At 38.5% G+C, this 15,670-nt stretch overlaps 1 protein-coding gene across 1 annotated transcript in view; it reads left to right on the top strand.

The window, feature by feature from the left end:
- Positions 1-15,670, top strand: part of ITFG1 (integrin alpha FG-GAP repeat containing 1) — a 187,414-nt gene that overhangs the window by 121,801 nt on the left and 49,943 nt on the right. Inside the window, exons 11-13 of the mRNA XM_030581828.1 lie at positions 4,018-4,168; positions 7,628-7,736; positions 15,208-15,251. Of these exons, the coding sequence (XP_030437688.1) occupies positions 4,018-4,168; positions 7,628-7,736; positions 15,208-15,251 (304 nt within the window). The remainder of the gene's footprint in view (positions 1-4,017; positions 4,169-7,627; positions 7,737-15,207; positions 15,252-15,670) is intronic.

Consider the following 15,670-nt stretch of genomic DNA (forward strand, 5'->3'; position numbering starts at 1 on the left):
ACTGTTCCTGGTCTCTGCTCATCCATGAGAGAGACTCAGCATCTCTGAATTTGTGGTTTTTGTCCTCTGTCTACTGGATATTTTTCTATTTGTGTGCTTCTCAGCTTTCAACATATATTTAAGTTTTTCCTTACATCATCTGCTTATTTGCTATGTTGCCTGCCTTCCAGTTTTTCTTGCCTTTCTCAATGCCATTTTATTATTAATATGTTTTCCGTGTTTCTTTTTTTGCAATGTAACTTCCATTATTGCTTGTCCATACTATGAGCTTCAGATATATTCTTTTGACATGGGACCATATTTCTTGACTACATGCTTCAACAGAAAAGCATTCAGGCAACCAAAGAAGGAAAATGTAGGATACAGTAGTAAATAAGTTTCCTATGGTTTCCATCATATATGCCATGGGGTAAATAGTCAGTCTTGAACATATCATGCAATTCAAATCTGAAAAACCATCTGTCATAAAAATTAGTATCTAATCATATAGATTAAATGATAAAACAGAATATTGTGGTTGGAAACTAAACTGGGAGAAAGCCTCGTCGTAAAAGTTCTTGCAAAGTAACAAACGTCCATTTACAAATGAATGTATCAAAAGACCATGAAAAAGGTAAATTGAAACAATATGTTATACTCGAGCTGTGTCACCATATCATATACTAGCCTTACCTGACAAGGTACTAATATAATACATAAAGAAATTACAATATGCTACCATTTTTATGATAATAAGGTGTGGTATTAGGTTTAGACAGTACAATGTCAGAAAAATTGCAGAGGTAATAAAATGGTGATGATTCATACTAGATACAAATGCAAAAATTTTCTTGACAATATTTTTAAAGAACGAAATTGTTAAAGGAGGCTCATAGTTTTATAAAAGTTTCATTAAAATGTGGAGTGTAGTAATAAACAAAGGATTGAGTCATTTGTTTTGTATAGGAAGTATTAATACATCAGGGAAGAAGGGGATTCATATAACCAATAGCGCACCTCAAATTATTAGCTAAGAGAATGGTTATTTAAATAACCAAACAAACTATTTCTGGATTTCAGCCTCTCCCTCAATCTTAGACATTTTGTTGTATATTTCTTCCAGAAGATACTCGGTGGTTTCAGACTAGTCCAGGAAGTTGTAGGTCTTAGCCACATCCCTTTGGTAGTTTTTTTGTTTTGTTTGTTTTTTACCAGATTCTTTGTTGGTGGTGTTGCAAGCAGAGCAGCAATTCAGTAGTTCCATCTTATCCATTGCAATTGTAGCATTTAAATCTGTTTTGGGGGCAGCAACTAGCAAAATCTTTCCCCCAAAATCATTCTCCTTTCCCCCAAAAGGGATCAGAGTTTCACTGGCATTCCTCCCCAGGTGGGCTTCTTTGTATTTGCTCTCTCAACTTTCTTTTGGTGGAGCAGGTTAAGTGAGGCAAGCAGAAAGCCAAGAAGTGTTTGTTCATTAAGGAGACACTTGCAGGGAATCTTTGTGACTTGCCTTTTCTTCCCAGGAGGAAGATCTGGGCTCTCTCAGGGTTGTGTTATGCCCTCTTCCAATTGTTCTCTTTTCATCCTCCATAAAGGTGATGCAGCAGTGGCATCCATGGCAAAGGGTATGGTATTCCTACCGGGGAATTGATCCCAAAATACACTGTACACAGAAAGAGGAACTTTTACGCTTCTTCAGCAGCCTTTAGAGCCCTCATTGGCAAGTGCATTCTTTTCTAGGCCATAATGTCCAGTTGTGGCAACATAAAAAGCCTTCTCTCTCTCTCACATTCATACTCATATACACACAGAAGCACAACAAATTTAAGTCCATGAGAGAGAAAATATCCCTAGTTAATGCCTTGTGGTAGTCATCCGTGGATTCTGTGATGCTGCCAGTGAGAGCCATAGCAATTGAGTGGCCAGGCTCCAAGTTTTGCTTGAAACCCTGGAAAATAGTGACTTTTTTCAAAGAAAATCCTCAATCCACGCCCCAAAATACCGACTATGGATGGTAGTCCTTGAGATTGGGGAAACACTCTTAGGTCACTGCAATACATTATGCTGTTTGTTGCTCTGTAAAATGGAGATACAAAACTTCTGTGAGGTAAATAGTAAGTATTAGCTAATGTTCATGAAGTGCATCACAGATTGTCAAGCACCTTATAGCATCCCAGCTGGCTAGTGTGGCTTTGCTGAGCCGTTAATTCAGGTTCTACTAAAAAAGTCCACACAGGCTATATATTCAAAACATTCCTTTTTGGTGTCCAGTTTATTAAGTCCTGCACAAAGTCTTTCCGAACAATCTTAAACTTACGAAGTCTTCATCCCTGTTTCAGCTTGGCCCAGCCCCTCCTCCCTGAGGGTCTGTCCTCTCTTTAAAATTTATTTTCTTTCACCCCTGTCCCAAGCTGGGGACAGCTTCTCCTCCCCGGGGCGGGGGAGGGCGGGGTCCTGTCTTTCTGCTTTCTTAGCAGCACCTTTTGCCTGGAGTTTGGCCTTCTCCATGGGCCTCTCTTTCCCTTGCTGGCTCTGGGCCCTGCAGGAACCTTCTTACTCCCTGAAATGTCTGTGGGCATTTAACAACAACCTGCAGCTATCTCCCCTTTTATAAAGCCCAGGTGCCTTCTCCTGAGCCCTGTTGGGCAGCAGGTAATTAATCTATGTGCACACACACTCTTAGAGGAGCCAGTCACCCTGTGAAAGACATGAATAATGCAATGTAAACACCAGTATTGTCATCTATCAATCTTTGACTAACAGCCCTGGCAAATAGTCCTCTCTATTAGTATGGTTGTCTACCCATTGTCTTTTTCCCTCCACCGCATATCATATCCAAATATAGCAAATAACCTGGTACACTGGCAAACTTGTAAGATCTTGTGAGCATGACGTGAGCTGTGCCCCCACTCCCAATTCACAAATTTGTTTGGATATTGTTTTAACATTTTTTTAACTACAAACATCGGCCTTTTAGATTTTGTAGAAAGCTGCTGCTTTCTCCCAAATTTCAGGAGAAAACTTAGCGTAAACAGGGGCAGGGGGGAACTTTATAAGGCAGAGGTCTCTGCATTTGTTAAGTCTGTAGACTGATGATATTGATGAGTTTAGTACCCAGGTTTTGATCTCCTTGTCTTTATCACAACCTCACTGTATCATGTGTCTTTTTGGAGGATAGCAAATGTCTAATACAGTTTATTTCTATATCTTGTTATTATTGTACCATTGGTTTATAGAAGTTATTGTTTTAGAACAGTAATGAAAAATGTAGTGATTAGGAAATTAGTGTAACCTTAAATTACACTGAAATTAACCTTAAATTTGAACAAAAAGTTCCTAAACCTTAAGAGAATCATTTGATTCATAAAGTTATTAATATATTGATGCAAGGGTGGAGATTAATTTTCTTCATTTATGTAAAAGCAGCAAAGAGTCCTGTGGCACCTTATAGACTAACAGACGTATTGGAGCATGAGTTTTTGTGGGTGAATACCCACTTCATCGGATGCATGCATCCAACAAAGTGGGTATTCACTCACGAAAGCTCATGCTCCAATACGTCTTTTATTCTATAAGGTGCCACAGGACTGTTTGCTGCTTTTGCAAATCCAGACTAACATGACTACCCCTCTGATACTTCATTTATGTAGTATTTCAGTTACATTTTTTATTCAAGGAAATACTTCAAGTTGGGCTGGACAGTATCGAGCATTACAATATTTTTATTGATTGGCTTGGAAAATATCAACAATACTTTCTACTCCAGGACCAGGCTTCTTCACTCTCCCTTTAATCCTTAAATCACTTTAGTACAAATGACCTCTGCTCCAGGGATAAAGTGAAACAAGTTGTGTTTTCAGGAGGTGATTAGTAGTAGGTAGATATAAAGTATCCACCAATTGTTAGCTTCTTTTTATTATAGTCATTTTTCAAGAGGTATGAAGTTATAAATATTTAAGTAGGAGAGATTACAGATGAAATATGATATACAGACTTTCTTTATATGGGATAAACTGTTAATGGCTTTTTATTTTACAGCAATCAGCAGGCATTTTTATTAGAGAATGTCCCATGCAACAATGCAAGCTGCAGAAGCGTACATCGTATGTTTAAAGTCTACTGGGAACTCTCTGATCTAAATCAAATCAAAGATGCTGTGGTGGCAACCTTCTTTGACATTTATGAAGATGTGAGTTCAGAACCCTTCACTGTATTTCTGCTTTTAATAGCTATCTGCTCATTCCTATTTGAGCTTTCATTCTAAAGTACTACTACTTACTATTTGACTAGGAAATCTAAAAAGCTAATGAAAGCTAATGAGTTAATTAAAACAAGTCCGTTAAAGCTGAAGGGTAAGCAATAGAATTTGTGAAAGAACTGCCTGATTGATACACTACGTGATACAAATACCTTGAATAGATTTATGTTTGTTAACTTTTTGGCGTAATTTTTTTACATTTATGCTAAACGGGGGTTCAGCAGCCCTTTGATATTTTTATCACTAGAGTGAAAAAAAACTGCTCATTCTATGACTAATTAACCAAAATACCCAAAGATTTACAACTTCGTTGATTTGAAAAATAATTTATTGCTGCATTAAGAGAATTTTGCAATTAATATTAAATCTTAGACCAAGTAAACTCATTGCAGTATTGTACTCCAACTACAACCACCAGAATTACTCTATCCAACCCCTAGTGACTGTTTTAATCCTTCGAGAAGCATTCAGACCCCTATCTAGCAGGGACTCCTTTCCTCCCATTGACTATTACCTTTGACAAGCTCCAAATCCAGTCACCTGAACCATCATACTAAACTACTCCCTACATAAAACATACAGTGATATAAAACACATGATCCCCATCTCAATGCCAGGCCTTCCCTAAATTCTACTTCCTGTCAGACTTCTAAACCTTCAGTTATCTCCATGCCCTGATTAACTCTTGAGACCCAAAACTAACCACAGGCTATCTTTTGGTATATTCTCCATCTGGCCCCTAAATAACTGCCCATTCCATCTTTCCTAGACTACAGACTTTCTTGGAAGTAAGATAGGATTCCAAGGGCTATAGGTGATTGTCAGTTTTTGCTGTCCTCTAAGTTTTGGAAAATACTTTTATATTACCTAGTAATTTAGATTGAAATAAGTACTTTAAAATATCTTTGAGTGTAAAGCTGGTAACTACTTAGCACAGCCATGTTTTATGTTAAGAATTAATAAAAGTGATATAATTCCCATTAAACATAACAAAGGATTCAATGGCATTGCACGGTACATGGCACTTGGTACTATTGTCTGCTGACTAAAGCAGTGCAAAATTAGATAAGAAAATCCAAAAGCTAACACAAATTTAAGTCAAAGCTGAAACTTTAGCTCAGTTTGCAAACTTAGCAAGTATTGACCTGAGCCTAATTTCAGGTAATTAGGAGGCTTATTTGATTTTGATTGCAAAGCAATGAAAATCCAGCTGTTTCACATACAAATTTTGGTATTAAACTCCTAATGTTCAGTGTCGCTGTAATAAAAGATCTGATTTTTTAAAAAGTGTGTCCCTAATTACTTGGGGAATGGCCTGTTAGGTGCATAACTAGCCATTAGTGCATGGAGTACATGATTTGCATATGCAGTCAAAGTACACGTTTTTGTGCTTTGAGAGAACTCATTTTTGAAAATCTAGGTTTCTGATATAAACTTTACAATCTGCCCTAAACAAGGTAATTTGTAATTTACACTTATTTGGTGGACAGAGTAATAAGAGGGAGTAAAACCCTTTTCCCTGTGTGGATCTATTAGGTCTCCTTACATCATGGCTCAGTCATAGGAGGAAAAGATGGGGCTCTATGTTTGATCTCCCCAGGGAGTAGGCAGAGTGTAGATCTTTCTCTCTCACCTCCATCCGCTTGTCAGCAGTGCAATAAGTTTCAGAGCTTTAGTAAGTTATTTCCCCCTTTCCCTGTCCCTGACCTCCCAAGGTAAAGCTTGTGCACAGGGAACAGGGAAGTAACTGTAAAATTCCTTATCTGGTTTTCTCCTGGGGTGATGCGCTTTACATAGGGTTGAGCCTTAGACACAGTCAAGCCCTAGAAAACAAATCTGTTTCAATCAGAGACAGATGTGTGTAAATTGTTGTCTGTAATTGATTAAAAAATATTTTAAGTGACACTTCCATTGTTACTGTACCTAAAAATAGAGTACTTAAAAACTGACTTGTAAGTCTTGAATTCATGATTTCGTAGGATACCATTTTTTAAATTAGATTTTTCTTAAAAAGCTATGTTCATAAATAACTCTTGACAAGTTCTGAATAACTCCACATAATTGGAGGGCATTTTATCTCCTCAAGGCAGTTATGTCTGATTCCCAGCTGTTACTCTTTGCTGTGTCCAGAACATAGATGAAAATGGTTTTTGTAACTTTATCTTCCTTTTCTTTTTAAGTAACTCGCTTGGGGATATTTAGTTACTTTAATATATACAAAAATGAAACAACAAATTATGCAAGAAAATCATGGAAGGAAACCAAAGCAGAGGGAGTCAACCTTGCTACCTTTGAAAGCCATTCTTTCAAAGCTATTTGGATATCTGGTAATTTGGCTCCACAGCAGTCACTGAGTCAATACACCTTTCAGACAAGATCTGCTGGGGTAAAACTATATGTTATGGTTTTGAGTCATTCTGATCTCCCATTTCACTCCTTAGAGAGCTTTGAGCTGAAGGCAGAGATCACCATCCCTTGTTCAAGTCACGCGTCAGCTGCTGGTAATTTACCCAGCCAGCCTCTCAACTCAAAAGTAAAATTGTTCTCTGTAGAGTTGACATGGTGACATAGTGTTTGATGCTTATAGACAGAGCAGTTTCATGAGTATCTGACGAGCACTTGTGCTTTAAAGTTGCATAGGTAGTAAACCAGTTAAATGAATTCCCCACACAAAATTGGGTGTTTTTATTTTTTCTTTAATTTTTTCATGTGTCCTTGCAAAGATTAGTTTAACAAAAACATTACTAGAATCAGGTATTCTTCAGGTAGATATGTTTTCAAGCTAAACTGATTGTGTCAGCTGTAAAAAAATAAATACAATCTTTGATTACATGTTGGTTTATATATAGCAGATATTTAAAAACTCAACATTTGCCAACTGATACTATAGTTATTCCAAGTATTTCAGATATTTTTTAATAGTAACCACTTTATATGCAAATAGTTAAAACACCTCAACTTAAGTTGAGAACAGAGTGTGCTCATACACAAACAGAATTTGGAAGAAGGTTCCTTTGTTGGTCTACAACCATTGGGCTCCAGAGGGAGTCATTTTCAGCTGTCCAAGGTGCACATGGCTTTGAGGAATAGGTATGTCAAGGGGGAAAGTTGTTCAGAACTGGAAAAGGGGTTTTATGGTCTAATTTGCCCCTCTCCTCTGACTTGGGATTAGAGGTTGGAGAAGAAAACTGATTCTATTATGTTACATGTAATTATTTAATCTAGATGATTTAGAATCTTAATATGAAATCAAAGTTGTTTGGTGTCTTATAAATCTCACAAAGCACATAAATTGAGAAATAGTTTCTCTCCATGAGGATTTATGTTTACTGTATTTAGATGTTATTTAGCTTGCTAATTTATTCTAATCTTTTGATCTTTTCCTCCCAGGGAATCTTGGATATCATTGTACTAAGCAAAGGCTATTTCAACAGTGAATTTGCCATCCACACATTAAAGAATAACTTTGAAGCAGATGCTTATTTTGTTAAAGTTATTGGTAAGTGATCACCATAAAATCATATAAAAATGGAAGTATTAATGAAAGCAGTATGAATACTTTAACTATTATACTAAGTGTGATAATGCAAGAAAAGAAAAGCATAGTAGTATTAGTATATCAAAAGTACTGTATATATTCATTCATAAGCTGAATTTTTTTAGTAAAAAAGGTAAGTACCAAAGAAGGGGGTCAGCTTATGAACGAGTATAGAGAGGGAGAGGTGGAACACAGCCCTTCCCCGCAACAGAGGAAGCAAGGAGAGGCTGCACAGCCAGCAGAGTCAGAAGGAAGAGGCAGGGCCAGAGTCTCTGCGCCTCTGGCCATGCTGCTGTCCCCCGAGCCTCTGAAGCAGCTGCAATTCCGGGGCTGGCGCCTCTCGTCCTGCTGGAACACGCTGCGGCCGTGCCACCTGGCCCAGCCTGCTGGAACATGCTGTTGCCTCACCGCCCAGTCTGACCCACAGGAGCAGGCTGCGGCCGCACTGCCCAGCCTGGCGGAGCAGCTCCAGCCAGGCCAGAGACATCCTCCGCTGGCCTTCCCCAGATAAGGTGGGAAGGGATGGGATGTGGAGAGTGTGGGGGTCTCGGGCTAAGAGTGGGGTCACGTGGGGGGTGGTCACAGGGGTTACTCCCCTGACCCCCAGCTTCTCCCTCCCCCCCACCCGAAAAAAAATTTCCCTGGCGTGCCGGGACACTCGAGGTAAACAAACCATCTCGGCCCACCAACAGCTTATCCTGATGTCCCAGGAGCCAAAGTTTGCTGACCCCTGAATTATAGAGAGTCGGCTTATGAACGGGTCATACAAATGTTCTATTTTTACTTATCCATTTTGTGGGGGTCGGCTTATAAATGAACCGGCTTATGATCGAGTATATACGGTAAGTCTTAAAAATGGAGGGGGCTATTGCAGATGAATAATTCTAAATATTATACAGAACTCTGACAGGTTATTTATCCTTTTTATCTTGTTTTTCTATTTTAATTAATTCTATTATCTGCATTTAAAAGGACACTATCAAGTATTTTAAACACAAATTTTGACCAACTGTATCTTAAAATAATATATGCAATACACTCCAAGTCAGACAGTCTTCACAGTAGGGCATGCCCCATGTCCATGGCATATCAAATCTTCACTCTGAGCCTGTGCTTAGGCTTGCCCCTTAGAAGGTACGCTCCAGAATTCTCTTGCTCCAAGTGGCACAAGCAGCAGAATCCATCTTTTCCTTTATAGCAGAATTTTCACAGAACTTTTAAGATTCTTAATTAAGTTTTTCTGCTTCTTCATTAGCTTCAAAAGTTTTTTCAGAAATGCTAAACTCAAAAACTTTTGAATTTCTAAGGAGAATTTGAAGGACAGCATTGCTTGTTTCTTCCTTTTTCCCACTCAAAAATTGCAGACCGAGACAGCAGACTGCAGGAACTCAACTCCCAGCTGGCTTGTGGGCAAGGTCCATACCAGGACAATTGAGCAAGCTGATGTTAAACTTGACTCCCACCAGCATGTGAGCAAGGTCTGTGCAGAGACAATTGAGCAAGCTGCAGCAAAATTGGGCCCCCAGCTGGCCTGTGGGTGTGGTCCACACTGAGACAGCTGAAGAGGCTGTAGAGAAACTGGTTCCCAATGATCATAAAGGTGAAGTCTGTGCTGAGACAGTTGAGCAGGCACTTGGAAGCTTCCCTCACTGACACCAGGCCAAAATCGGTGACTTGTGAAACCCAAAACAGATTTGAAAATATTCTTCTCTTATATACAAAAACATAAATTAGACTTATATATTTCCCCTAGTATAGTTAATTTCCTTAACATCTAAAACAGTGTAAAGAGTAGCAAAAACCCCTGCACTTGGATATTGGATGTGGAATAGTTCTACCTTTAACAGGTAATGATGGATTTCAGAGACTGTAGAGTAATCCAAAAATAATTTGATCAAGATGGCATACGTTCTTGGTGTTGGTCCTAAGAAATAAATTTTCTTTTGTGTCAGTTTTTAAAACAAATTTGGAATGTTAATCTGTAGTGTAGAGAGAGGCCTTTCTATTTTTTTTTTTTTTTGGTGAGGTAATCATTCATAGGCAACTGTGTAATATCTTACCCTATTCAGTATATTATGTGAGATGGTAGGTGAGGCCAGTGCCATCAGTATACAGATGACATATAGGTTTATGACTGTCATTCAGCTTAGATATGCAAAAGCAGCAAAGAATCCTTTGGTACCGTATAGACTAACAGATGTTTTGCAGCGTGCGCTTTCATGGGTGAATACTCACTTCGTCAGATGCATGTCTTGACAGCTTAGATATGTCTTTTTTAGTGCCTGGCAATGGCTAGGACTGGGAAGAAGGTTAGCTGGTTGATCACAGTTTAGAGAAGAATATGGTTATGTTTGTCGGCTGAGGAAAAGAACAAGAAGAAATGAGATATTAATTTGCACTCTGCTGATGAAAGTCTTGACTTTTTCATGGTCACCAAGATATTTCCTCAATCATGTGTCTCCCGAAACTGTTACTAAGAAAGATATAATATTGACTTTACAGCACTGTTTAAAGGGGCAACTTAAAAATTACACTTCTGTTCAAGTAACACTGAATGCTACTATAAATTAAAGAGATTAGGATGGCAATTTTTTTTTATTAAGTTTATTTACTATGCATACCTTGATAGCACTTTGTATAGTCAGTTTCACTGTTTCGCCTGAGTGTTCAGTCAGTTCCTCATTTGTCTAGGTCTTTCACTCAGCAACAGGAAAGAAAGAAATATCTTGAAGGAAAACATTACTGTAAAACCACAAAAATTGGCAGGATGTCCAAAGTAGGTTTATTTTCAAACTTCTGTTCACTTTGTTTTTTTTAACTGAGTTCATTTCAAGTTGGCAAACTTAGAAAAAAGTTTCAAAGTTACTGACAGTAATCTGACGACATTATCTGGCACTAATGTGAGGCAAAGACCTGTGATTTTGAACACCATATTTCAAAAACTAACAGTTTGTCTTAAAATGAGGTGGGGGAAAGGAAATGCAAAGTTAAGGCAGAAACTCTAGTCTGCAGTGTTGTGCTGAAAGATTGTAGTGCCCATGGTATGATGATTAATTTTGTTGAAATTTGGACAGTATTTAAAAGAAAGTGGAGGTGAGATACAAGACTAGCTTAGAGTATAAGGTCCAGAAGACAAATATATTCCACTGCTCTGAATACACATTCATAGTAGTAAATATTTTATATTAGGGATGCATAGTACTATAAAAATATAAAGGGAAGATAGTAGGAAAATTTTTTTTATTGAGCTCTGCATTAGCTAAGTTTAATGGAATTATAACTTTTTAAAACCCCACTGGTGCTCTGTGCTTTACCTCTGCATTAGTCTTTATACTGGGAGTTCCAGTTTGGGAAGGATTCTTCCAGCAGCACAAACTGAAGAAGACAGTCATAAGGCTGCATTCCAAGGACCCTTTCACAAGCCCTGGTGAAGGGAGCATCCTGGTTGTGGGGCTGGGAACAGGAAAGGCAGTCAGGGACTAAGGGTATGTCTACACTACAAAATTAGGTCAATTTATAGAAGTCGGTTTTTTAGAAATCGTTTTTATACAGTCGATTGTGCATGTCCCCACACAAAATGCTCTAAGTGCATTAAGTCGGTGGACTGCATCCACAGTACCGAGGCTAGCATCGACTTCCAGAATGTTGAACTGTGGGTAGCTATCACAGTTCCTGTAGTCTCTGCTGCCCATTGGAATCCTGGGTTGAGATCCCAATGCCTGATGGGGGCAAAAACAGTGTCGTCGGTGGTTCTGGGTACATGTCGTCAGGCCCCCCTCTCCCTCCCTCCCTTCGTGAAAGCAATGGCAGACAATGGTTTTGTGCCTTTTTTCCTGGGTTACCTGAGCAGACACCATACCATGGCAAGCATGGAACCCGCTCAGTTCACTGTCACCGCACGTCTCCTGGGTGCTGGCAGACATGGGACTGCATTGCTACACTGCAGCTGCTTATTCCCTTTTGGCAGCAGACAGTGCATTACGATTGGTAGCCATCATCATCATACTCCTGGGTTCTCTTTTAGCCGATCTTGGTGAAGTTGGTATAGGGCGCCTGGGCAGACATGAGAGTGACTCAGCCAGGTCATTCCCATTTTCTGGCGAGCACCCAGGAGATGACGATGGCTAGCAATCATACTGCACCGTCTTCTGACGAGCAGCCAGGAGATGATGATCGCTAGCAGTCATAATGCAGCATCTTCTGCCAAGCACCCAGGAGATGACGATAGCTAGCAGTTGTACTTCACTGTCTGCTGCCAGCCTAAGATGTAAAAGATAGATGGAGTGGATCAAAACAAGAAATTGACCCGATTTGTTTTGTGAAATTAACGGCCTACTAAACCCGGGGTTTTGAGTTCAATCCTTGAGAGGGCCATTCTGTGTGACAGTTGTTTGTGTTTCCCCTTGATGCAAAGCCACCCCTTTTGTTGATTTTAATTCCCTGTAAGACATGTCATCAGTCGCCCCTCCCTCCGTCAGGGCAATAGCAGGCAATTGTTTTGCACCTTTTTTCAGCGCAGAACCATAAGCTGCAAAAGCAAAACCAGGGTAGGAGGCAGTGGCAGCGTGGTGACGGGAGTGATGAAGACATAGACATGGACCTAGACATCTCACAAAGTACAGACCGGACAATGTGCCCCGGCAATGTGCACATCATGTTGATGAGCTCTGCATGAGCTCCACATGTTCACCTGTGCTGATCAGCTCGCCACGCTGGCCAAACAGGAAATGAAATTCAAAAGTCTGCGAGCCTTCTCCTGTCTACCTGGCCAGTGCATTTGAGTTGAGAGCACTGTCCAGAGCGGTCGCAATGGAGCACTCTGGGATAACTCCCGGAGGCCAATACCGTCGAATTGCATCTGCACTACCCCAAATTCGACCAAGCAAGGTCAATTTCATTGCTAATCCCCTTGTTGGAGGTGGAGTAAAGAAATTGATTTTAAAGAATCCTTTAAGTCTAACAAAAGGACTTCGTCATGTGGACAGGTCCAGGTTTAAATCGAGGTAATGCTGCTAATTTCGACCTAAAATCATAGTGTAGACCAGGCCTAAGCCTCACCATATGCAGCACTGCTGTAATTTAGGCCACCCAAGGACTGATTAAATTACTCTGTGGGCCAGAAGTAGTCCAGAATTGGGAGAGTAAAAAGGTGTTTAGGCCTGGTCTGCATTGAAATGCATTTCTGATATAACCTATATTGTGAATTTAAACCAATATTTATACTCTCAAATCCTCCATATGGACACTTTCATTCTAGTATCAGAATGCCTTTTTTCAGGTTTACTGCATGTTGGTTGGGAAGCTTAACCAAATAACTCCACTCTTTTACTGGAAAAAAGTACCCACATGGACCTTGCATCTGTATAACTATATTAGTTTAACTGGTAAAACTTTAGAATATAGACAAGCTTTCAAAATGCAAACAGGCCCCAGCATTACTAATTAGTAATTGTTTAAGAAGAAGTTCAAGATAAATTACATTTTTTAGTGTGTTAACCCTATATAAAAAAATATGTTCATTATACACATTGACAATCCCATACTGCTTTCTTAAGGTAGATTACAGTTGTATGTCCTATAGAAAATACTAACTGTAAATTTGAGATATTCTTGTATTATTCAGACACTGATTTTATATCCCAGTATATTTAGAGAACTAGGCTATGATATATTACATTGTTCAATAACATGAGCACAGCTAATTTACCCAAACCATTCTTTCAATGAGCTAGCCAGATGAACCTCCATAACAATAATTAATGTCGGAATTATAAATTGATTATCAGTTAAACAAGAGCTTGTCATCGTATTAGACTGATTGAAAGTTCAGAAAACAATGTTCTGTTGTCTCTGGTCTACAGTTGGACTAATTGATAGCTATGATTCAGGAAAAACTTAGATTTCTGTGTTGCATACGTTTTGTAACGGTTTAGAACCCACCATAAAACAATCACTGAATTGAGTTTTTATAGATGGGACTGAGTATTGTGTAAGCAAATTTCTCTTAGTAAAGCAAATTAAGATTAGTGACTAAACATTTTAGTGGTGTGATCCTGTTGCATATTTGAGCAAAGTTCAAATATTTTGACATCATGGATCAGATCAGTGCTCAAAATCAAGCATAAGTGAATTTGGAGGTTGTTACTGTTGGGGTTTTTTCAAATCTGTGTGCGGTTAAATGAAATGATCAGCAGTACTTCCTGCCATTCATTTAAAATTTTTTAGTTATTTCTGAAGTCAATGCTTGCTGTTCCAAATTTCAGCTAAACACTGGGAGAGACTTTAAACAGCATCACCCAGGTTCAATGGCATAGATGCTCTGATCTGTCAGTTATCTGTAAGTTGTAAGTTTGGTGTTCTCGCTGGAGGGTCCTCAATTCTGGAGCTTGCACTTCGTCTTTCCCCCCAATTCACAGACCTACCTTGGAATGGCAGAGCCCAAATCTGCAGCCATTTGAAATCTGAGGGGTAGACTTTCACTTATGTTACAGGAAGCCACAAGGAAGTTACATTTTAATGCATTAGCAGCACTTGAGTAAAAGCTGGATGTACTTTGTGCAGACTCTCAGTATTGAAGAACTGTTATGACTAGATCAATTGGACAGATAACATCCCTTATTCAAAGAGCTAACCAGAAATGACAGGACAAAGGAGGAGGAGATATCTTGGTCTTCTCCAATCAGAATGATCCAGTGTGCTTTTTTTTTTTTATTTGCACTAGGTGATGTGACAGAATACATCTGATGATGCATCAGACAGCTTTCATGTCCTCCCTTTAGTTAATTATCACTAAACATTTAAGTGACAACACTTACTTAATCTAGTAAGATTTAAACATAATCAGAACTGTCAAATACATTATGCATTACGTGCAACTATATACATTTGTCAATAACAGTAGTTTCTAACTGATGGGATAAATGATTGTTAGCAATTTGCTTGATATATTATAATTTTTCACAAATATAAACAGTTTTATTACTACCTTGAAGTTTGATTCCTTTTTTTAATCTGATTTTTAAAAAAGTAAGTAAATTGTAGGAGTAGTCATACAATTGAAATGAAGGATAATGAGCAAAATATACAATGCAACTATTTTTAGCATACATTTTAATTTGTTTGCATTTTTCTTAAGTGGCAAATCTATCTTTGGTTAGTATAATAAGTGTGATAGAGCAGTGATTAGCTTATTACCTTCTGCAAAGTGGCATAATTTAAATGGATCAATAGTCTTTTTAAATGTTAATGTAAGTTATACAACAGCAGTTTATTCTTTTCATTAACTATTTTTACAAGAGAGGCAAGCTAAGTATACCTATATAGAGAGGCCTGAATTGATGCTGTACACTAATATATTCAGAGAGAGGTAATGCTTACTGTAAAATTGTTTGACAATATAATAACTATAAACCCCACTTCTGTTTTTCCACAGTTCTTAGTGGCCTCTGTTCTAACGATTGTCCTAGTAAAATAACAGTAAGTATAATTATTTACATTGTTAATGAAATTAATATCTAGAGGGCCCAGTCTAAATGTGGCCCCTTTGTCCTGATTGCAGTACAAACATACAAGAAACAGCCACAGCCTGGAAGAATTTACAGTCTAACTTAAGATATGGAGCACCAAGTGGATGTAACTGACTGAGGGAATGAGAGCGGAAGAGTAGGAGTAACATTAACAAGTATATCTGGTTCCCAAGACTGATTACATCCAAAATCTGCAGACTTTTTACAAAAGACAATAATTCCTATCAGTAATCGCTAATAGCCACCCACCTAGTTCTTATTAGTTGGCAGTTTTCCATATTCACAGTACAAGTGGGTCTGGAAGAGGAGCTTGAAGAAAGTAAAATTAAGGTTTTTTTTGTTTTTTTAAAAAAATAATTCAGGTTTATA

This window comes from Gopherus evgoodei, chromosome 12 (genome assembly GCF_007399415.2).
Source record: "Gopherus evgoodei ecotype Sinaloan lineage chromosome 12, rGopEvg1_v1.p, whole genome shotgun sequence".
In the NCBI taxonomy this organism is placed as follows: Eukaryota; Metazoa; Chordata; order Testudines; family Testudinidae; genus Gopherus; species Gopherus evgoodei.